This window comes from Myiozetetes cayanensis, unplaced genomic scaffold, assembly GCF_022539395.1.
Source record: "Myiozetetes cayanensis isolate MyiCay16 unplaced genomic scaffold, myiCay2020 scf13, whole genome shotgun sequence".
In the NCBI taxonomy this organism is placed as follows: domain Eukaryota; kingdom Metazoa; phylum Chordata; class Aves; order Passeriformes; family Tyrannidae; genus Myiozetetes; species Myiozetetes cayanensis.
Window position 1 is genome coordinate 10,066,737 of NW_026086937.1, and position 21,553 is coordinate 10,088,289.

The following is a 21,553-nucleotide window of genomic DNA, read 5'->3' on the forward strand; positions in this document are numbered from 1 at the left end:
GCTCAGCGCGGGCGGGCGGCAGCGCCCCCTGGCGGCTTGGAGGTCCGACGCGCCGCTCTTCCAATCCGCGGAAAATCCTTGTCTTCTCCCGATTATCGGGATAATCGCGGGTCTCCCCGCGCGATCCGGGTTAATTTAACCCCGAGGGGTGCGTGGCGCCGCGCTGTCGCGGCGGAAGAGACTCGCTGAGGCTCTAAACCGGGGGGTACTGCTCTCCCCCTCCCAACACCGCCGCGTCCCCCTCACGGCGAAGTGTGTGGGGGGGAAGGTCATGGCTTCGCCGGCCGTGTGGGCTCTGCTGAGGGGCTGCCGCGGGAGGGTCCTGCGGCCCCGGGGGGACCCGCCGGGCAGGGGCTCGGCCGAGGTGGTGGCGACGAGCGAGCGCTACGCGGTGCGGAGGCTGCCCTTCGCCCGGCTGGGGGACAGCGATGTGGCGTTCTTCGAGAGGGTGATGCCCGGCAGGGTGGTCACCGGCGAGGAGGAGGTGAAGCCCTTTAACGTGGACTGGCTGAAGTCGGTGCGAGGTAAGGGAAGCCGGTTTGATGTGCTCCGGTTGTAAAGCCTCCTCTCTTCTCCCTCACCCCCCCACCCGGTACGAAAAGTTTGGCGAAAGGAAACCCCGCTTTTATTTATGGCCATCGCGTCTGCGCAGGGCGCGGACTGTCCTGCCCAGCAGGCAGCAATTCCCAGTGCCGGGAACACCACTTTGGGCACGGCCTGCAGGGTCCTGTTACTCATAGCGTCACTATGTTGCCTAAAAAGACGGCGGAGAAAAAGACTCCAGGCCAATTTAGTGAATTAGATATGATAAAGAGAGCAGGTCCTTTAACGAGGCCGTAGGCCTAGGGGAACACACACCAGGCCCAGACAGTGGTTCTGTGATTTTATAATAAGGTCCATCCAATCCCAAATATATCCACCCCTGGTTCTGCCCCCCGACGCACCCCTTCGGGAATTGGGCCTGGGGGCGTTTGGGACCCCTTCCTCCTCATCTTCATCTTCTTCAAAGCATGTACAGTCCTTGGAGTTCCTCCAAAGTTCTGGGCTTGAAGGTTGCTTTGTCTGTGCGATATCTCCTAGTCCACGCCTAGGATGAGATGTTCTTAAACGGGGGGGGCTCTCTACAATTCTACCTTGAAAAGACTAAACACGCTAACAGAATTTAGAGGGATTGATAAAGGGTAAGGCATATAATACCTCCTGAGCTGGGAGGGACCCCCAAGGATCATCCAGTCCAACTCCTGGCCCTGCACAGACACCCCAACAATGCCACCCTGTCCCTAAGAGCGTTGTACAAATGCTCTTGAGCTCTGGCAGCCTTGGAGCCGTGACCACTGCCCTGGGGACCTTGTTCAGTACCCAACCACCCTCTGGGGGGAAGAACCTTTCCCTAATACCCAACCTAAACCACTGCTGACACAGCTCCAGCTGTTCCCTTGGATCCTGTCACTGGTCACAGAGAGCAGGTTCTGATCTAACCTCCTTTACCTTTACAGGGATCTGTACTGCCTCTCCAAAATGAGTTTGTCCCATAAAAAGCACCCCTGTAAGAATTACCTGATACCAGGCTTTCATTTAAAAAAAAAAATCTAAACCCTGTAACTTACTAATTTTTTTTTTCCTGAAACAAATTGATTCAATTAACAATTTTGACTCAGAGAAGAATCTGGAAGCTTTGAGGAGACTTGATTGCAGCTTTCTAGTACCTGAAAGGGGCTTATAAAAAGTAGGAAGAAGGACTTTTTTTATGGGCCTGGAGTGACAGGACAAGAGAACCACAGGGCAGGCTTGGATGGGATACTGGAAAGAAGTTCTTCCCTGTGAGGGTGGGGAGGCCCTGGCACAGGTTGCCCAGAGAAGCTGTGGCTGCTCCATCCCTGGAAGTGTCCAAGGCCAGGTTGGACGGGACTTGTAGCAACCTGGGCTAGTGGGAGGTGTCCCTGCCCATGGCAGGGGGTGGAACGGGATGAGCTTTAAGGTCCCTTCCTACCCAAACAACCCTGGGATTCTGTGATTCTAAATCAAGCACTGTGAATTTTCTGTTGTTTCTGTCAAAGATTTCATGAGAATTTAAACCTTTTCCCATTGCCCCCAGTGGCAACCAAGTCTACCTATCCATGCAAAGTTTCCACAAGGCTTTGAGGGAATGGCTGCTATTGAAATGTTTGTTGTAAAAGTGCTTAAAATGCCTCAAAGTGGAGGGAGCACTATTATTTCCCTCCTCATGCTTTCCCACCTGTTTCTTTCTGACCTCTGCAGAGCCACAGCTCGCCTTGAGAGTCCCTTGCTTTCATTGCAGGCTGCAGCCAGCTGGTGTTGAAGCCGCAGACAACAGCAGAGGTGTCTCAGGTTCTCAGGTAACTTGCACCTTTTCTGCTGGGCTTGGTGGTGAGGAGACTCAGGCTTAGCCAGGGAGGGGAACTTGTAGGTGTTCAGGCACCAATTCCTTAAGTATTGAAGTTGCTGAGGCTGTTTTCTTCATGGCTTTTCTGTTCTGATAAATGGTTAATATTAGATGTGTTACAGGCACTCAGAGAGGAGCAGTTGTGTAGAAGGATTCAGGAGGGTCTGTTTGAAAAGGTAAAGAAGGTTAGATTAGATCAGAACTGGGCAGTTTGAGGATCTGTTTCATTCAAGTCCCCTGGTTCACTGGATTATCATTTGGCTGAAGAGCTAAAGCTGCAGGAACGTGCTCCTGGCTCTGTTAGAACAGTTGTGTGGAGCACAGGAAAGGCAGGCAGGGCTTCTGGAGGAACTCTGCTGTAGGGCTCCATGCCATCCATCACGCAAGCTCAGAGAGGATGTGGTGGGTGTGCTTGGCAAGGATGTGGCAGGTGGAGCAGCTGAGGCACAGGTTCACCTTTTATTGCCTACAGGGCATTCATTTCTTGGGGGGAAGAGAAGGAGGGCAGTCATGTCTGAAACTACTGCCAGAGGCTGTCTGTTGGAGCCCACGGAGGGAGCCAAGCTGTTAACTGAGACCGCTGCAGAAATAGCTGAGGTGTAAACAGTGAGCAGGCATTTCCGGGCAGATGTCGTGTGCCAGATGTGTAGGTGCACACAGGGCTAACCCCAGGTGTTCGTTCCTTTGCTCGTGCTGGGGTGAGTTCAACCAGGAGCTGCACTTTCTCACTTTGGCACTGAAAGTGTCCCTTTGTATCAGCCTAATCTTTAATCTAAATTTAATCTAAATGCTGCCGAATTTTAAGGACCATTGAGCACTGTTGCAACAGCAGACGTTCATGTAGAGGTGAAACTCCTCTGATAGACTGGATTATGACCTTAAAATGCATAAAATTTCAGGGAGCTTTCTCGTTCCAGGTACTGCCACGAGAGGAACCTGGCAGTGACACCACAGGGGGGTAACACAGGCCTCGTTGGGGGCAGCGTTCCTGTCTTTGATGAGATCATTCTCTCCACTGCTCTCATGAACCAGATCATCAGCTTTGACAAGGTGTCAGGTAAATATCACAGAGATATGAGGTACAGGAATGAGCCCCGGGCCTCAAAACAGGCAATCCTTGGAACAGATAACAGCAGGATCAGCAGGATTCAGCCCAGCAACATCATAAGGGGTATCAGAGGTTTGTTTGGATTTGGAGAGTTGGAGATCAGGCTGGGGGGAGTCTTTCAGTTCAGAGAGAGACAACAGGCACAGATACATTTAATATGATCGTGTTTTACCAGTCCAGAGTTGTGGGGGAGCAGATGATGAGGTGATGGCAAAGCTTGCCAAGGCTTGAGGAGGGGCAGGTCAATTCCCTGGAGCGTGCACAGACTCCTTGTGCAGTTAAACTGAATCCCAGGAAGTTCTGGAGGAGGAGGTGGTTGCATCTGCTCTTACTGCTCCTGCCTCCTGGGGAGGCACCTTCTTTTTTGGCCATCAGCTTGTAGCGGGGCATTTTTGTTCCAGGAATCCTTGTGTGCCAAGCTGGCTGTGTCTTGGAGAGACTCAACGAGTACTTGGAGGAGCAGGGGTTTATCATGCCGCTCGACCTGGGAGCCAAAGGCAGTTGCCACATCGGGGGGAACGTGGCCACCAACGCCGGGGGCCTGCGGCTCTTGAGATACGGCTCGCTGCGAGGGACAGTGCTGGGCCTGGAAGTGGTAAGGCGAGTACCTGGCACTTCCCTTCTCTGTTTAGTCCTCTGCTTCTTACTGCTTCCTGCTCCTCTGGCTATCCAGCACGCTGAAAAGTTCCTCTCCAGGCTTCTACTCTTAACTTTTCCTTGTCGGGCTCTTCTGAGAAGGGTCAGTGCAAGTTGCAGCTGTTACTGCTGTGGCAGCTTCCAGCTCCCACCTCTGCCCTTGCTGACAAGAGGTGCTGTTGGGTGGTTTTCTATTCCAGAGGAGTGAAAAGAAGGTATCTCTATTGGGGCATCCCAGGTTACCTGCACAAGGTTGGTTCCTCTGAGCATTCTGCTAAATCCAGGTCTCTGGAACGCTCTGCTAAATCCATCCTGCAGCACTCTCTTCTGATGGCTGCTCACTTGGCTTTTAATAGAATCACAAGTTGATTTGGGCTGGAAGGGACCTTAAAGATCATCTTAGAGCTTAGAGCCCACCCCATAATAACTGCTTTGGGTTCATCTGGCTGCTGGCTTTGTCCTAGAGCCTTTGCTGTTCCTCAGCTGCTTCTGCCCCACAGGCCTGTGCCTCAGTGCGTAAAGGCTGGATTAGGGGTTCTAAAAGATTTCAGGGCTGGGGAACTGAGCACTAATGGGAAATAAATTGGGCAGGGAACAAAAGCGTGGCTTAGTTTTATTTTGTAGGGTTAGAAGGGAGGGCGTTTGCCTTTCAGGTCAGTCCTTCTAGTGTCAAAATAGTCCTTACTAATGTGCCTTGGTTGATACTCAGCCTTGATTTCAGGCTCAAGTGACTTTGTACTTCATTCTGCTTAACTCTTCACTGTTTCAAGCAGCATTTCTCGTTTCTTTTGAATACCCAGAGCTAGGCCTTCAGAGAGTGGCTGGTCTTCTCCACCACTGGTAGGAAAAGCAGAGCAAACTGTATCTTCTGTTATTACTTGTCCTGTTGGAAGGAGAGAAGTATGGGGGAAATACTTACTCTCTCCTGCTCAGGTAGGATGTAGAGGGGAGGAAGAGCTGGGAGTGGAGGAGCAGTGTGGGAATGGGCTGCAGCTGGTGTCCCCCTGCTCAAGGCGAGTGGCAGCTTGGCCCCAGGCAAGTTCATGAAATCAGATTCCTAGCTGGGAGTGCTGACTGGGCCTCCTTGTTCCCACAGGTGCTGGCTGATGGCTCAGCTCTGGACTGCCTGGCCTCTCTGCGCAAAGATAACACGGGCTATGACTTGAAGCAGCTCTTCATCGGATCCGAAGGGACCTTGGGAGTTATCACTGCTGTCTCCATACTCTGTCCTCAGAAACCTAAGGCTGTAAACGTGGCATTCCTAGGTAGGAACTGATATTAGTGATTTCATGCATGAATTCAGGGGCTGGGAAGGGAATAGGTATGGAGAGGAGAAAGTACTGCTTGGCCTGCTGAGCTGGACTGCCAGCATTGGCTGGTTTCTGGGAAATAGTGTGGGACTTTGTGCTGAAATACCTGTGCAGGTATTAAATATCTACTGAAATAACTGTTAGGGCAGGTTGCTCTGTAAGGAAAGTAAGCCAGGAGATTAGGGTGAAGATGCAGGTAGGACAGTCCCTCCTAGACGAGGGCCTGGTCTGACAGCATCCAAAAGAGATGTGTGTGCAGGGCAAGTCTGTGACAGTAGGCAGAGGCAGCCACCATCCAAGGGCCACCAGGTGACAAGGTGGTGACAAGGCAAGGCTGGGAAGTCAAGTCTGCAGAGTCTGGATCAACAGAGTACATGGCCCAGCACAGCTGTTTAAAAGCTGCTTCTGGGTGTCTCTCATCAGGGACAGAGTTATTTGTGGGGAGCCTTCAATGAGACTTTTTTCTCAGAAACCTCCAAAGGGTTTTGTGGGGTCTAGTTTTGTTCCTGATTGCTCTCTGTATTCTGTCTGAAGGCTGTCAGAGTTTCGCTAAGGTTCTGGAAACATTCACAACCTGCAGGGCCATGCTGGGCGAGATCCTGTCTGCTTATGAATTCATGGATGAGAAGTGCATGGAATTGGTTGAGAGACATCTCAAGCTGTCCAGCCCAGTGACAGGTACCAGTGGCATTCATGCCGTAGAAAGAGGCATTGTACTGCTTGGGGATTTTTGGCCTAGTTTTAAAGAGTTCTTAAAAGTGACTTATATTAAAAAGTTGACTCACTGGTTTTTGAAAAGTCAGTGAGAGTGTCAGCATCCCTCATAATTTTTGTACCCAGTATTCCATTACAAACTCTTTATATCTTTAAAGATAAGACTTTTTACTTCTACTTGTTCCCACAAAACTGATAGTTTTCTGAAAAGTACTGACTAAACAAAGGATAGAGCATGTCAGTGAAGTGCCCTACAGATAAAGGATTGCCCTTTGAACCCCCCTTCTGCCTGGCACCAGGGAGTCTGGGCACATAACATGTGCCAAGCTTAGGAAAAGCTCCAAAACCTGCCCCAGATTCCTGTGTTTTACTGCAGAGCATCTACTTACTCTGTTCTCCCTCACTTTCAGGCAGCCCTTTTTATGTTCTAATTGAAACTTCGGGCTCCAACTCAACCCATGATGAAGAAAAATTAAACAACTTCCTAGAACAGACCACAGCTTCTGGTTTGGTCACCGATGGAACTGTAGCAACGGACGATAAGAAAATAAAGGCAAGTCAACGTTTCCTCTTCCACAAATCTCTTTGGCCTGGATTTGTATTTTTCACAGGGAAATGTTCAGACTAATGTTTGGTGTGAGCAAGAGCCACTTGATTTATTGGTATTTCTGTGATCTTTGGTTGCTCAGATGCTGTGGAGCCTGCGGGAGAGGATCACAGAGGCCCTCATTCACGAGGGTTACGTGTACAAGTACGACATCTCTCTGCCTGTGGGAAAGCTCTATGACCTCGTGACTGACATGAGGGCTCGGCTGGGCCAGAGTGCCAAAAACGTGGTGGGCTACGGCCACTTGGGTAGGTGGGGATCCCGGGAAAGGAGGTGACTGTCCTTCTGTGCTCCAGGCTTAGCTGTGCAGCTTCCTAGCAGTGTTAAAGTTTGGGTTTAGATTACTGCGAGGCATAAACTGAGGGCTTTCAGAAGGAGGAGGGTGCATCAGGGTCTTTGTGTTTGAATTTCATTGCTTTCATTAATTTCTTTCATTGCTTTTTAATGGCAGGTTGTTGGCCAGCCAGCCAAGGAACCGGTCATTTATATCTTCCTGCTCTGTACTTTCTATTTAAATATTTACCTTGTTCAACTGGACCATCAATTTGGTTAATGTGCTTAGACATATTTGACAGATAAACTCTTTTTTTCCCAACGTTATTAGTCCTACTGAAAATGAATTGTGTGTGAGCAATTAACCTTCCAACAGAGAGTATAAAGATAATGCAAAGAAAGGGTGATACATTTGTCATCATACTGGGAAACTAATCTCATTTTACAAGCAGGTAAATTGGCCGCTTAGCAGAGCTGTTCTGTTGCACAAAAAAATAGGAACACTCCTGAGCACGCTTGATTAGGGATGATTTGAAAGACGCGTTGCATAACAAAGGCTCACTGTGATAGCTCTTAGTATTGAGGATTAAGCTGTGTGCTGTGAGGGTTTGCTGGGTTGCAGGAAAAGGATCTGGAGGGATGAGGATGAGTAAGTTTTGTTTGTCTTTGTGTGTTTTGTCTTCAGAGTACCCAGCAGCTCTGTGCTTAATCAAATACCATCGCACAGTGGCAAAAGGAGAAACTGTTCTGCTTTCTTTGTTTCTGCTGACACGATGCCAAAGCGCATTTAGAGCACTGCACAAACATAATAGGCAGAGAAAAAGCGATGAAGGGCCATGTTAAAATCTAATGATCGTTATGAAATGCCCTTGGGGAAGCCTTTGACAGGGCATCACAGTGGTGGCACAATAATTAATGCAGCACAGTGGGAATTTTAAAATCACAAAAGTCGGAGTTTGAAAGTAGCATAACTCAAATATTGCACTGGAAGCATGGAAAAACAAAGATCCTATTTGAATTATTTGTGCACAGAGAGTCTGACATTTGTAGGACAGTGAGCTTGTCTCTTTTGCACAGTTTGCAGACTAACAGAGGCCCCATTGTTTGAGTACGTGGAGGAGCCAGGAATGAGTATCCATTGCAGGGCCACCAAGTTTTTCTTCCAGACCCACATCTGCGATGTTTTCTTCCAGGAGACGGGAACTTGCACTTGAACATCACGGCGGAGTCCTACAGCCATTCCCTGCTGGATGCCATCGAGCCCTTCGTGTACGAGTGGACTGCGAGGTGCAGTGGGAGCATCAGCGCAGAGCACGGGCTGGGCTTCAAGAAGAAGCAGTTCATTCAGTACAGCAAACCTGGCGAGGCAGTGGCGCTCATGCAGCGCTTCAAAGCCATGCTGGACCCCAAAGGGATCCTCAACCCCTACAAGACGCTGCCCTCGGCTCCCGAGAGCAGCGCGCACTGAGGAGCCGGTGGAGGGTGGCTCAGTACCTGCACTTTAGCCATAAACACACTGATGCACCAGCAAGCACGTGGATGTTCCGTGTTTGATTTCTTTATTGAGCTGGAACAAGTGAAGGATCATGGTTGCTCTTTTCAGGGGTGCCTGCTCTTGCTGAAGAACACACTACCATGCTTCCTGTTTAATCTGAGCACTGAAACCAAACATGCAGGTATTGTGTCTGGGTATCCCAGCTCTCTGGATTTGCTCCGATTTATCAGTGACACCAACCAGAGGAGGCATTTTCTCACTTGGGGTGTGCAAGTGAAGCATCAGAGACACAGGAGAACCTGTGGATGCCAGTCTTCCAAGTGAAGATGTTGCTCTTCCTAGCTTGTTTTATGTAATACACTTATCCCAAACAGCATCAGCTTATGGCCTCTTTAGTGATGCCAACTCCAGGCTGTCCCAAATAGACATCAGTGTTGTCCCACGTACAGGTTTGCAGGCCTGGAAAGACTGACCAGAGAAGTGAGGGTGCCTGGAGACCCAGCTTCTGGATTTTATCAAATGGAGGGGAAATGCCAGCAGCCAGGCTGAGGGAAGGGATCCCAGGACATCTGTCTGGCTGGGACAGACTGTAGGCATGCCAGTATTTCCTGCTTCTTGACTTCCAGTCTCTCCCTGACAGCAAGTCATGATTGGTTCTCACAGAGGATGTAAAATTAACCCTCCCAACCTGGCTGGATAGAGATAATAACAGTGATGTTAAAATCACTCAGAGGGATAGTCCAAAAGGATGGGGCTTGGAGCAGCCTGGTCTAATGCAAGGTGTCCCTGCCTATGGGAGGGAGGTGGAACAAGATAAGTTTTAAGGTCCCATCCAGTCCAAAGTATCCTGGGATTCCAAGCTGGGAGTTCTGTGGACCCTGGAGGAACAACAGGCCTTGCAGAGGGATCTGGATAGATGGACCAGTGACATGAAATTTAACGAGTCCAAGTGCCAGATGTTGTGCCCAAGACCAAGTGACGCTGAGCACAAGTGTAAATTGGGAGAGGAACGGCTGGGAAGCAGCCCTGCAGAAAGGATCTGGGAATGCTGGTTGACAGTAGCTCAGTAGGAACCAGGAGGGCAAACGGCATCCTGGGGGCATCTCACACAGCACGGCCAGCAGGGCAGGAGAGGGGATGTCCCACTGTGCTCAGCACTGGTGTGGCCTCACCTGGAGCCCTGTGTGCCAGGGTGGGCCCCATCATCAAAGATGATGTGAAGGTACCTGAATGTGTCCAGATAAGGACAACCATGCTGGTGCCAGGGCTGGAAGACATGTCCTGGGAGGAAGCTGAGGGCTCTGGGTTTCTCTGGTTTGGAGAGGAGGCTGAGGGGTGACCTCATCACTCTCTGCAGCCTCCTGAGGAGGGGACGTGGAGAGGGAGGTGCTGATCTCATGGGAACGGCTCAGAGCTGTGCCAGGGGAGGTTCAGACTGGACATTACAGAGTGAATAACCAAATACTGCAACAGGCTTCCCTGTTGATGCCCCCAGACTGTCAGTGTTCCAGAGGGATCTGGACAATGCTGTAACTTTAGGACAGCCCTGAACTGGTCAGGCAGTTGGACCAGATGATTGTTGTAGGTCCCTTCCAGCTGGACTGTTCTGTTCTAACATGGACTTTGTAGGTTTGGAGTTTTGGTTTTATTTGCTACAGTCTGTAGCAAATAAAATAGCAAATAGACTATTTTGAAATAACAGAAGGGATTGTAATGTATGGTTTGTTGTACAAAACCACATTGTCACCCTTCTGCTACAGATGGCAGTGAGTCATCTGGTCTACTCAGTGCTTACTTGTCATATCCGTATTTACTGACACATGTCACTCTTAACCCAGGCTCTGTTGTATCCAAACGAAGGTAATGATTGGGAAGAGCCTAGGGATTCTCCCAAGGTAAATAGTGTCACTAACCTGACCACCTTCTACAATGAAATGACACTTTCCGTCAACATGGGTGAGGCGAATGAATCCAAGCAGAGACAGATGTTGTCCAGGCAGCCCAACCTCATAACTTTTTTACCCCATATATACACAGGATAGCAAGGCAGGCCAGATAATTCTTATCCCCACACAGGATCACACAACTGCTTTCAGTGACAAAGAACAGTCATGCCTCAAACGGCTTTCCAGTTTGACCTTGTGATTCTTTTCCAACACACTAATCTTAGCTCTGACCAGCTCAGGACCACCATATTTTTGCTTTAGTATTTTCTTCTTCTTTTATCATCCAGGTGGCTGGTGGTGTCTGTCTAGCTGCCCCTGCATGTGAGGAAAGCAGTGGATGTCAGCAAAGCCCTTGATGCTCTTTCCCATAGTCTTGTCCAGGGTGGGCAGGGGTTTGAGCAGCCTGGTCTGGTGGAAGGTGTCCACCTGCCCATGGCAGGGGAGTTGGAACGAGGTGAGCTTCCAGCCCAAACCATCCTGTGATTCTCCTGGACAAGCTGGCAAGTCACAGAGCAGCTGGGTGGGCTGTGGGACAGGTCGGAAGCTGGCCGTGCTCAAAAGGTGCTCACTGGTGGTTTTTACTTTGGTGTACCGGTTTGGGAAGGCTTGTTGGATGCCATGAGGGTAGGACACAGTAGCTGTATTCTCTGCTAGCTGCTTTTCAGTGATTTTGGCTCTTCTGCAGAGTAGTGACATAAATGTTCCATCCAGAGCCTTTTCCTTGGAAGAAAAATCATCCTAAGGGGTCAGTTTTCTTCTGTTTTAGCCCAGAACACAATCTCTATGTGGCTGGGAGTTCTTGGATTGCACTGAGGATGCTGGCTTATGCTTGGCACTGTATTGCAAACACCCTTCCCGATACAATTCTAAGATCACACCTCTCTCAGCTTGGCCACATGGATGCTTTTGACAGCAATACCTCCATGTGTTACGTGGCCTGCCAGTATCTAGTCCGGCCTACTGTCTTGTCCCTTCAACTCTTTCTCTCTGCTATGGCACACTCCCCACCTCTCCCTTCATTCCTCAGGACCAGCTAGAGAGGAACTACCGACCCCTTCTTGGGTGAAGCAGAGTGAACAATGCTGTCCTTAGCAAAAAGGGAGAATTTCTTCTCAGAAAGAATTAGACATCAGAAGGGGCTATCCAGGGAGGTGGTGGGGTCCCCATCCCTGGAGGTGTCCAAGGAATAACTGGACGTGGCACTCAGGTCTGGTTGACAAGGTGGGCATCAGGCACGGGTTGCACTCAGTGATCTTGGAGGTCTTTTCAACCTACATGATTCTAGAATCCTGTGGTTCTGCGAAGGAGAAGACAGCCCATGAAACACAATCAGGCTGTGCTGCTTGGATGTGGGGTGATGCAAAAATATGAAAAGTCTATGATATTTTGGGGGAAAAATATGCAGGATTTGCTTTCTGCCAGGATAAGCTGATGCATCTCGTTCTTTCCAAATCAGACTGTTTATATTCTCTGCCTTTTCCCTACACCATTCTTTCTCTTTTTTCCCCTTAACTACTGACCATCACTGTTTAAAATACAGGCTTTCCACATGAAAGGCTCTTTTTGGGAAACGGAACTTTCCATACTCCTGTTTTCAGCTACATACGGAGAGAGTGCTCGGGAGGGAGTCAAGGCTGACACACAACCTGGTGCTGTGGCCAGGGAAATTCTGGCACAGCTCCGTTTAACCATCCTCCTTACATGTGAAGATCCTAAAGCTCCATGTAAGTTTTACTGTTTCACTGAACAATAGGGCAGTTCCCTGAGGGAATAGAAGGAAGGAGTTATTGTAGGGTTATTTTACAGGAGCTTTCCAAGACATTAAATGCCAGCATTACTCCTCTGTTCCATGTTCTCAGTGATGGTTTCAAATAGTGGTGCACTGTTGTACAGGGGGGAGTGACAGGGTTGGGTACATGCCTGTGTATTTTTACAAAGAATCATTGTGCCAGGGACATCTTGTCCAAAATTCTATATTTTTCTGGGACAGTCTTAAATATTAGGATGATGTGGATGCTCCACACTTTGGAGCAGTGGTCTTCTGGCACAGTGAGGAAGCACTTGGCCCTCTGTACTGCTTTTGCCTCTCTCTGTACTGGTTTTTGGCTGGGATACAGTTAATTTTCTTCACAGTAGCTGGTCTGGGGCTGTATTTGGAGCAGTGATGGAAGCACTGGGATGTTGTAGCTGTTGCTGAGTGCTGCTTGTACAGTGTGAAGGTTTTTTCTGCTCCTCACCCTGCCCCACCTGTGAGGGGCTGGGGTGTGGAAGGAGCTGGGAGGGGACATAGCTGACCCCGCTGGACCACTGGGATATCCCACGTGTAGGACGCCATGCTTGGCAATAAAAGCTGGGGAAGGACGAAGGAGGGCATTCCCAAGTCACCTTTACACCTGATGGAGCCCAGCTTTCCCAGAACAGGAAGCTTTGTTTCCCTTCATCACAACCCATGAGTTTTTGCACTTTCACCCCTCTGATTGTCCCCATCCTGCTGTGGGGGTGCAAGCGAGCGGCTGCATGGGGCTGAGCCTCCCCCCTGCCCCAGGGACTGCCCCCCAACACGGAGCAGAGCCAGTCTGGAGCTGTGAATCCAGCATCCTGCCCCAACTCACTAATCCTATGTCAGCTGGCTGGCCTTCTCTGCCCTGCTTTCCGAGCAGCCCAACCCCCGTGAAGTCAAGTGTTCCTGCCTGGCATCGTTTTGGGGTTTTTTGGTGTAACCAAACCTGACGATTCATGTACAACAGCCCGGGAGAGAGCAATGAATCAATTGTAAAAGTGTAAAAAATGGGCTTTTGTGATCCCTGGGCTCTACCAGCTCCTGAGCAAGAAGTGGCACAGCTGACGTGTGTAATGTAACAGGAGAAGGAGGTCGATGAAATGTGCCCCCCCCCGCCAGCAGCACCGGGTGCTGTGCCAAGAGTAACCCTAGAAATTCTCTGTAAAAGAGCACATTGACTCGTGTTCTACCAAGAAGCTCAAGGAAAGCAACCCTACACCTTGCTAATCTCTGATCTTGGTAAGCACTGGGGTTGGGGCTGGCCTGGGGAAGCTGTGATTTAGAAGGAAATGCTGCGTATTTGGGCACTCTGAAGGCAGAGCACCGTGGGTGAAGGATCCCAGAGTTCGGAGGACTTGGCTGTTGGTGAGGCAGGTTGGGGCACACATACGAGGTTTGGAAAGGTGGCACTGTGGGTGGGGAGGGAAAGGGGACCAGCAGGAGATGCACGGAACGTGGCATGGCCATAAAAGACAAAAAGCAACAACTTAATCCCCCCTGATTCAGGCTGAGAGATGTGGGTACACTTTTGCCCAAATGAGGAGAGCATGGGCTTCATCTCTGCGTGGGGAACAGGGAGACGACCCCACTTCCAGACCTGCAGGACAAATCCTGTTCTCTCCAGGGCAATTTGCAACTGTCAAACCCACTTTGTCTAGTGCTGGTGTACAGCAGCCTCGGTGGAATTTTAAATTCCTGCATAATGCAGGTTGGAATGGTTGTTAACACCAGGAAGTAATTTTGCAAACAAACCATAAAATAAGACCCATTTAGGGGCAAGAGCCTCTCCCCCCACCAAGGCCTGGGTGCAGTCAAGTGTCGAAGCCCTTACCTTCCAGCTACAATAATTGCATTTTTACCAGAAGTCTAAATGTTTTAAGAGGAATTTGGAGTAGGTGAACGCCACCCCTGTTTTGCTGATGTCCCTAATTTCCTCCTGCCGAATGTGTCTGGCCGGGAATTACAGTCCTAACTCACTGTGCAAGAAGCAGAGGAAAGGCACAGCTGACCACGGCGGCCCCAGACAATGTGACATTCGGGGTCACAAATGGACCAATGCCCTCCACCAGCACCCTGCCTGGATCCCGCTGTGAGCCCCCCACACCTCCTGCAGCCAGGAGAGAGGTGGGTCCCCACTAAGGGGTCCTTGCCCAACCTTTCCTTCCCTGCAAAGCTCTTGAGAACGCTGTGTCCTGGGGCAGCTTTTTATACCTGTGTTGATGTCCTGCCACATCAGAGCTTTCCATGGCTTATTAATTAACTCCCACCCACTCTGGGGAACACCTAGCCACTCCCTTTGCCCTCATCTTTATCCTCCCTTTGTCCTCACCTAGCCATTTATAGCAGCGAGGGGATGCTAGAAATAGGCACGTGGCCACTAAGAGGCAGAGGAGATGAAAAGGGTACTGGAATCGATTTGCAAATGAGACATTTCCCAGCTCACAGCAGCATGAAAAGCCCTGGGTGCACTCCAAGGTAAGGGCAGAGGGAGCCGAGTGCTTGGGGTGCTGAATTAAAACTCACTTTGCGGGAACGTCTGGTTCAGGTGATCCCTGGAAGTTGTTAATATCCTATAGACTTAGTTCCAGTTTTCTCCAGTGTAGGGATTAATTTTGCCATGAGTTTTTCTTTCCCGTGTCCCAGGTCTTTTAATTTGAAAGAACCTTGCTAAGTTGGCGCAGAGGTCTGTTATTTTCTGCTTAAACCAAAGCAACGAGGAGGTTGCCCCAAGCCTTAAAGCATCTGTAGCGGCACCTCCAAGAGAGGGAGTTTTCCATGTTTTCTTCACAGCTGGGAGATGGCACAGTGCAGGTTGGAAAGGCAAGTGGAGCCCTGCCGAGTGTTCCGCAAGTTTTTTGGCTTCTTAGAAGAACTGTGTGTGTTTGCAGTCAGCTCCCAAGTGCTCCCTCCAAGGGCTCCCGGGCTGGTTGCGTGTCACGGATGCTTAGGTAACTTCAGTGCGATGTTCGAGCTGGGGCTTTCTCTCTTGAGCTTTGCTTTGTCAGATCTTGTGGGTCTTTTCCAGCCTAAATGATTCCATGATTCTGTTCCGGTCAGAGACTTGCAGTGTTGTGACAAAGGGTGGGGTGTGTGACACTAAGGGAACAGTCTTCAAGGCTCTCACAGTGGTGTGCCAGGGTGGTGGGAGCCTAACGGGGGGTGAAACCCCAGTGTAGGTTTGCAGGTCACAGAATCATAGAATATCCTGAGCTGGAAGGGACCCACGGGGATCATCGAGTCCACCTACTGGCCCTGCAGAGGATAACCCAAAAAATCACATTCTCCAGAATCTTGATATTCTCATAACTTCCATGAGCTGTATTTGAAGTATATAAAGCCTGAAATATAATCGTTGTTCTCTGCAGACTTTCAGGGAGTTGTCATGTCTTACTCACTCGTCACTGGAAGCAAGGTCTGGTAGTGAATCCCACACTGGTCCTGTGCTGTTTTCTGGCAGAGCAGTAGCACTGTGTTTAAAACAGAGTGTGTATGCTCTGGGTAAAGGTCCTATACAGTTTCTATCAGTAAAAACCCTGAATCATTTCAAGAGCTCACTTGTTTACAACCACAGCGTCTGCAGGAATGATGGAGATTTGTCATTAAGAGGAGGGAAAGGTGCCATCAGTTTGGTCCATGAGAGGTTTGTTCCCGCTGTGTGTGTGGGACTGTCATGCTGCAGCCAGTGGCAGCCCCCGTGAGTGCAGCTGTGGGTGGACAAGCCCAGGGGTGATGGTGAGAGAACCCCCTGTGGCAGTCAGGACCTGGCTACTCGAGTGCACTGACCAGCACTCCCCACACCTGCGAGCCTCTCCTCTCATCCCCCCATCTCTGTTGTCCCACACTCCTCCCTGGGCATCACCTCGATCCCTGCCCTTGGCCCTTCCCCGCACACCTCCACTGCATGCCTTTGCTGGGCTGAGGGGCAGCAGAGTCCCCTCCATGTCCCCACTCCCTGCTCACTCCCTGAGCTGGAAGGCAGATGCCTTTCCATCCATCCCTCCATCCCAGGCAGAGGAACAAGCACTGTGCCATGAGAATGCATCATTTGTCACCCCCTGGACAAGAAGCCTGTCATTTCTGCACATTCTGGCACCTCCATGCACCACGTGCAGCAGAAATCAGTCACTCTAGCTCCTTAAAACTGGCCGTTCTGGGAAGCTGCCGTGGTTTCAGCCTAGATAATTCGGACCTTTATCCCCACTGCATCTCCAGATGCAGAATCCAGTTGTTGTTTGGGTTAGGGCACATGCTGACAAAACGGGTCTGCTGGGAGCATTCAGTTAGGCTGGAGAGAAGCTCACTGTGCTGAACGTATCTGGAGATTTGGAGGCAGGAAGGCACTTTGTCATCCTTTGTTTAAGTAAACAATTATTAGAATACTGTGGGATGCCTTGAGGTGATTGGATGCAGAGGTTTACAGAGCCTGTCTTCTTGCAGCAGGAGGGGCTGATAGTCCTTCTAGGGCGTACTGTGATCCTGGTCCGCCTTCAAGATGGTTTTGGGTGTATGCAATTTGTTTGCCCCATAAAATATCAGACAGAGTTGCCATTCTGGAGAAACCACCTAAACAAATAAATGAACCACTGATTGCACCTAAGAAAAGGTGCAAAAGGAGGACATCGCCAGACCAGCTCAGGAAGGACCTCCAGGCAGGCAGGGTGGTGGAAAACTATTGCACCGGCAACATCTTTTGGTTTAAATGAAAGACCAAGAAGATTACCAGGGGCTGCATGTGGCAGATGTGAGCTTGCTCTCTGCCTGTGGGCCCTCTCCCTTCCTTCTCCCATCCCATCTCCAAGGATAGGGGATTGTCCTGCTCCTGCCTGCCCCCCACCCCCAAACCTGGGACCAAAACTGAGGAAATCCTGATGAAATTTTGCCTGCAGCTATGTCTTGAAACTATTCCTCCAGAAGCTGTGCTGTAAATTCCTGTCAGAGGTTGGTACCAGCTGTGGCTGACAGTGTTCCCTGGCTTTGGGAAGGGCTTTTGGAGAAAGGCTTGGAGCCTTGCTTACTCCCTTGGGAGAGTGGGAACCACAAGTGCTACCATACCATGCTGTAAATTGGGATTAGATTTTCTCAAAACAGTTTAAAGCTCAAGCCACATCTGGTGCATTCAAAAGATCCTCTCTGTGTCCCAGCGGGATGCTGGTGATGACTGTGGTATCATAGGATGGTTTTGATTGGAGTGGACCTTAAAGACCCACTGGACTCATTACAACCCCCTGCAAGGGGCAAGGACACTTCGATACACTTGATGTGTTGGTTGCCTAATTAGTGCTGGAAAAGATTATCCCCCTCATCGTTACCCAGCCCTTCCATTTCAAAGTGGGGTGTAATTAATCATTACAAACCAAACATTATTTGGTTATTAATTGATTTTCTGACTTGAAAAAAATCTCAGTTATATTGAAAAAAAACACACCAAACTCAGTTTAGTGTTTCTTTGTGATCCCCATCTTCTGGAGAGATGCGATTACAGGAGCTGCTCAGGTTTCTTACCAGGAAAGTCTTTATAGCCCTACAAAGGGCTCAGTTTCTAGTGAATAATCTGGGAGTTTGAATAGTGAATAAGCTCTAAAGCCCCAGAAAACCAAAAGAAAAGCAAGACAAAAAGCAGCAGAGCAGAGTGGGAGGCTGTTGGAAAAGCTTTGGCTCTGTGTGAAGCACACTGTGTCTTGCCAAAGGCCAAAATTAGGAGAGTAATAGTGAAAATGCAATTTCTCACTGACTTGCCTCAAACACCAGAGCTGCTGGCACAGCTGGGGGTGCCAAAGGTGGCTGCCACCACTGAGACCTAAAACTGTGCTCCCAGGGATTAACATTCCCAAGGGCAAGATGCGAAGTTTGGTGGTTTGGGAAAGGACTATCAGACAAAAATCCACTGAAACTCTTCTTCTTTTTCCAGGCATATCAGATGTCTCATCATTTTCAGCCTTTTAGTGGGACTTATCTTCCTGTCAGGATTCTTCCATATGAAGGATTACAGGTAAGTGAAGCAGAAGCAAGGCTGCACAGCTCCGGGTGCCCAGGCAGCCAGGACCTAACTGTGACACCTCATTCAGCTCTCATGAGGCTTAGGCTAATAGTGAAAGGACAGTGGCCCCAAAATCAGTCCTAGGCCCTTGTTTGGGTGGGTAAGGGATCAAATCAGCCACAGTGCAGGTCTTCAGGGCAAAAGCAGCTGGATAGGGAAAGAAACGGGGATTGAGCTGAAGCCTTTGGGTAAGTGAGAACCAGGAGAAAGAGAAAACTCATGACATCTATGCTGGAGGGATGGGGCTGGTTTGGGTGCAGCCTTGCACCAGCTGGAGGTGTGGTGTCAGAGGAGCCCCTGGGTTTGGCTGTGCCAGGTCTTGGAGATGGGGTGCAGCACCAGAGAGGCCGCTTGCCCCATCTGTCACCTTCCTGCAGAACCTCAAACTTCCACGAGGATCAAGCAGTCACCTTCCTGCAGAACCTCGAACAGCCACTGCTGACCCCTCCCACGCCGTGCCATGCCAAGACAAACGTCATGTTCCTCAAGACCCACAAGACAGCCAGCAGCACCGTGCTCAACATCATGTTTAGGTTTGCAGAGAGGTACAACCTCACTGTCGCCCTCCCTGCTGGCCAGCTCTACCACCTGGGCTACCCGAGGAATTTCATGGCCCACTTTGTGGAGGATTTTGAAGCCATAGGCCAAAACTACAACATCATGTGCAACCACATGCGGTTTAACCCCTTGGAGGTAAGAAAGAGCCACAACACCTGCAGAGAAACCTGGCTGGGACAGCAGTGCCTCCGGAATAACCTCTTCTTCCTCCCACAAATAGGTGCAAAAGGTGATGGCACCCAACACCTTCTACTTCTCCATCCTGAGGAACCCCATTTCTCTTCTGGAGTCTTCCTACATCTACTACAAGCACTACGTCCCTGCCTTCAGGAGCTCCAAGGACGTGAACGAGTACCTGGCGTCACCCACGCAGTATTACCACCCCGCGGATTACGGGCAGAACATCTACGCCAGGAATATCATGTGGTTTGACTTTGGCTACGACAACAACGCGGAGGACAGCACAAACTATACCCAGGCCGTCCTGGAGGAGATCGAGCAGAACTTCCACCTCATCCTTATAGCAGACTACTTTGATGAGTCCATGATCCTCTTGAAGCACACTTTGTGCTGGGATATGGATGATGTAATTTACTTCAAGCTCAATTCCAGGAGTCAGGACACTGTCCAGACCTTGACTCCAGAAAGTGAGGAGCGGATAAAAGCGTGGTGCTCGTTGGACTGGAAGCTCTACCTGCACTTCAACCAGAGCTTCTGGAGGAGAATTGAGGAGACCATAGGGCTGGAGGTGCTGGAGAAGGAGGTGGATCACCTGCGAACCAGACAGAAGGAGCTCATGGAGACCTGTCTCTTGGAGCAGGAGGCAGTGGAGAAGGGTCACATCAGGAACAAAGCTCTCCAGCCTTACCAGTCAGGGGCTGCAAATATCCTGGGGTACAACCTCAAACAAGACTTGGACAACAGGACTCTGAGAACCTGCCAGAAAATGGTCATTCCAGAGCTCCAGTACACATCCTACCTTTACGCTGTCCAACACCCACACAAGAAGGGGAAGGAGCTGGGATTGCCGTTGCCGTGGACCATTCGCCAGGAGAGGGTGCAGCTCCCAGATACCAACTAGGACACATGATAACCCACTGTGGCTTCCCACTGCTTTGCATCACCCCGTCTGGCATGTGACTGATCCACACAAGACAGGACTCTTGTGCGTGAGAGGGAGGCAGTGGGGGCTTTGTTCAGGGTCACCAAGTTGGTGGTTGATCCCTTTTTGGGGACCTTGAACCAAAGGCTCTTCATTGGTCAGATCCTGTGTGATCCTTCTTGCCTGTTCCCAGCTGGGGAGTGCTGGGCAGGCTGCAGCTGGTGTAGGCATTCCAGCTTCTTAATCATTAATCACAGATGTGATCATTTGCCTGCGTTTAGTTTCATTTGATATCCATCCCTACATCCAGTCTGGTCACAGCTCACTGGAGCAAGTCCTGATTTTTTGGGTGTAGGGGAGGGGGAAGGGAAACGAGGAGAGCCCAACGAGGGGGTGCAGCTCTCAAAGGAGCAGGAGACGTGTTGGATGTCCCATCCAGCAGCATCCATGCTCCACAAGGAGTAACCACCATGCACTGCCAGGGCTGCCTTTGGGATGGGAGTCCCAAGCATCTGGCCCAAAGCCAGGCACGCTGGCTGGCTGCCTTTCTCCGTGGCATGTGAGATGTTCCTTTCACCTGTGTCACGAGGTGTGGCAGCCTCCGCCCCACGTGGGGGTACCAAGGTGGGAGGACGTTTTATGATTTTGCCCCTCTCTCGTGCGAGGGTCCCTGGTCTGTGGGCAGGGAAGCTGCTTTGGGATCAGCATCCCTGAAGCCCTTGGCCAGCATAGGGTTTGTTGGGTCTCCTCTTGCTGTGTTGGCCGAGCTCTCCAGCAGGGATTAGGAGGGGATGGGGTGAGGCACAGCTTTGGGCACTCTGGTGCCACCCAGGTCCCTGGGTGGTGCAAGCAGGAGACACTGGCTCAGCTTTAAAGTATATTGGCACTGCTGGCACTGAGGGGTGTGCTGGGAACTGGTGACAAGCGGTGACACCACATCCACGGGGCTGGTGCTGCCATCTCAACCAACATTCCTGGATCTGGGGTTGCTTGGCTAGCAGTGTTGCCTCAGGGGTGAAGCTGTGGGGCAGCAGCTCCAGCTGGGAAGCTATCTGGGGACTGGGGTGGGAAGCAGACCCAGGATTTTCCTCGGCTCTGTTGAAATCCAGCAGAGAAGAAGCTGAGGCAGGGGTTAACCTGCCCTGCAACCTGTGCTCCTCACAGGCAGGTGTCCAGCAGCAACAACAAAGATTAACAGCATTTTCACGGTTCCCTGCTCCAGGAACCCTCTTAACCCAAGGCTTGGGAGGCATTTGTACCAGCAGGGTGGAGCAGCTGGAGCCACTTGTGGTCAACCTGGGCCATCCCAGGGGGCTTCACGGGCACTTCTGCAGCATCTGCATCAGTTTTCCCTTGGAGCTTCTGATCCATGACCTGCCCTGTGAATTTTGTCAAGCCCCTTTAAGCTAAGCTGATGACAGAAATGGAATATAGGTGTAAAAATAGTTTCTTAGTAGCTGACCTGTGTGTGGGTAAGGGTCCTGGGCAGGCTAGGGGGCCTGGGAAGGCTGGTGATCCTGAGGAGATTTGGGGGTCCTATGAGGGCTGGGGGTTCTGGGAGGGCTGGGTGTCCTGGGAAAGTT

General features: G+C 50.5%; 2 protein-coding genes across 6 annotated transcripts; both read left to right on the plus strand.

Moving 5' to 3' along the window:
• Positions 1–48: 48 nt before the first annotated feature.
• On the plus strand, positions 49–8,736 carry D2HGDH (D-2-hydroxyglutarate dehydrogenase). Of its 2 annotated transcripts, none has more exons than XM_050308056.1 (9): positions 49–524; positions 2,300–2,357; positions 3,322–3,461; positions 3,914–4,107; positions 5,245–5,413; positions 5,993–6,136; positions 6,583–6,725; positions 6,862–7,027; positions 8,246–8,736. In XM_050308056.1, the coding sequence occupies exons 1-9, from the start codon at positions 272–274 to the stop codon at positions 8,518–8,520; spliced, it is 1,542 nt and encodes a 513-aa protein (XP_050164013.1). In that variant the 5' UTR covers positions 49–271; the 3' UTR covers positions 8,521–8,736. The 2 variants fall into 2 exon arrangements, with proteins under 2 accessions (XP_050164013.1, XP_050164014.1); XM_050308057.1 differs by having other exon boundaries at positions 401–524; positions 2,260–2,357.
• Positions 8,589–20,947, plus strand: GAL3ST2 (galactose-3-O-sulfotransferase 2). Of its 4 annotated transcripts, none has more exons than XM_050308063.1 (4): positions 8,589–8,728; positions 18,182–18,262; positions 18,688–19,003; positions 19,089–20,936. In XM_050308063.1, exons 2-4 carry the CDS (start codon positions 18,249–18,251, stop codon positions 19,947–19,949), a joined length of 1,191 nt encoding a protein of 396 aa, XP_050164020.1. In that variant the 5' UTR covers positions 8,589–8,728; positions 18,182–18,248; the 3' UTR covers positions 19,950–20,936. The 4 variants fall into 4 exon arrangements, with proteins under 4 accessions (XP_050164020.1, XP_050164018.1, XP_050164021.1 ...); XM_050308061.1 differs by lacking the exon at positions 8,589–8,728 and adding an exon at positions 8,889–14,748 and having other exon boundaries at positions 19,089–20,947; XM_050308064.1 differs by lacking the exon at positions 8,589–8,728 and adding an exon at positions 8,889–9,769.
• The last annotated feature ends 606 nt before the right edge of the window (positions 20,948–21,553 follow it).

What these genes read in the sequence shown, in the direction of transcription:
- D2HGDH (XM_050308056.1), top strand. Translation starts at nt 272, where the DNA reads ATGGCTTCGCCGGCCGTGTGGGCTCTGCTGAGGGGCTGCCGCGGGAGG. An exon ending in GAGGTGTCTCAGGTTCTCAG is followed by an intron (nt 2,358 to 3,321) that starts GTAACTTGCACC and finishes TTCTCGTTCCAG; the next exon opens with GTACTGCCACGAGAGGAACC. An exon ending in CGGACGATAAGAAAATAAAG is followed by an intron (nt 6,726 to 6,861) that starts GCAAGTCAACGT and finishes TTGGTTGCTCAG; the next exon opens with ATGCTGTGGAGCCTGCGGGA.
- GAL3ST2 (XM_050308060.1), top strand. Translation starts at nt 15,049, where the DNA reads ATGTTTTCTTCACAGCTGGGAGATGGCACAGTGCAGGTTGGAAAGGCA. An exon ending in TTCCATATGAAGGATTACAG is followed by an intron (nt 18,263 to 18,687) that starts GTAAGTGAAGCA and finishes ACCTTCCTGCAG; the next exon opens with AACCTCAAACTTCCACGAGG. An exon ending in TGCGGTTTAACCCCTTGGAG is followed by an intron (nt 19,004 to 19,088) that starts GTAAGAAAGAGC and finishes TCCCACAAATAG; the next exon opens with GTGCAAAAGGTGATGGCACC.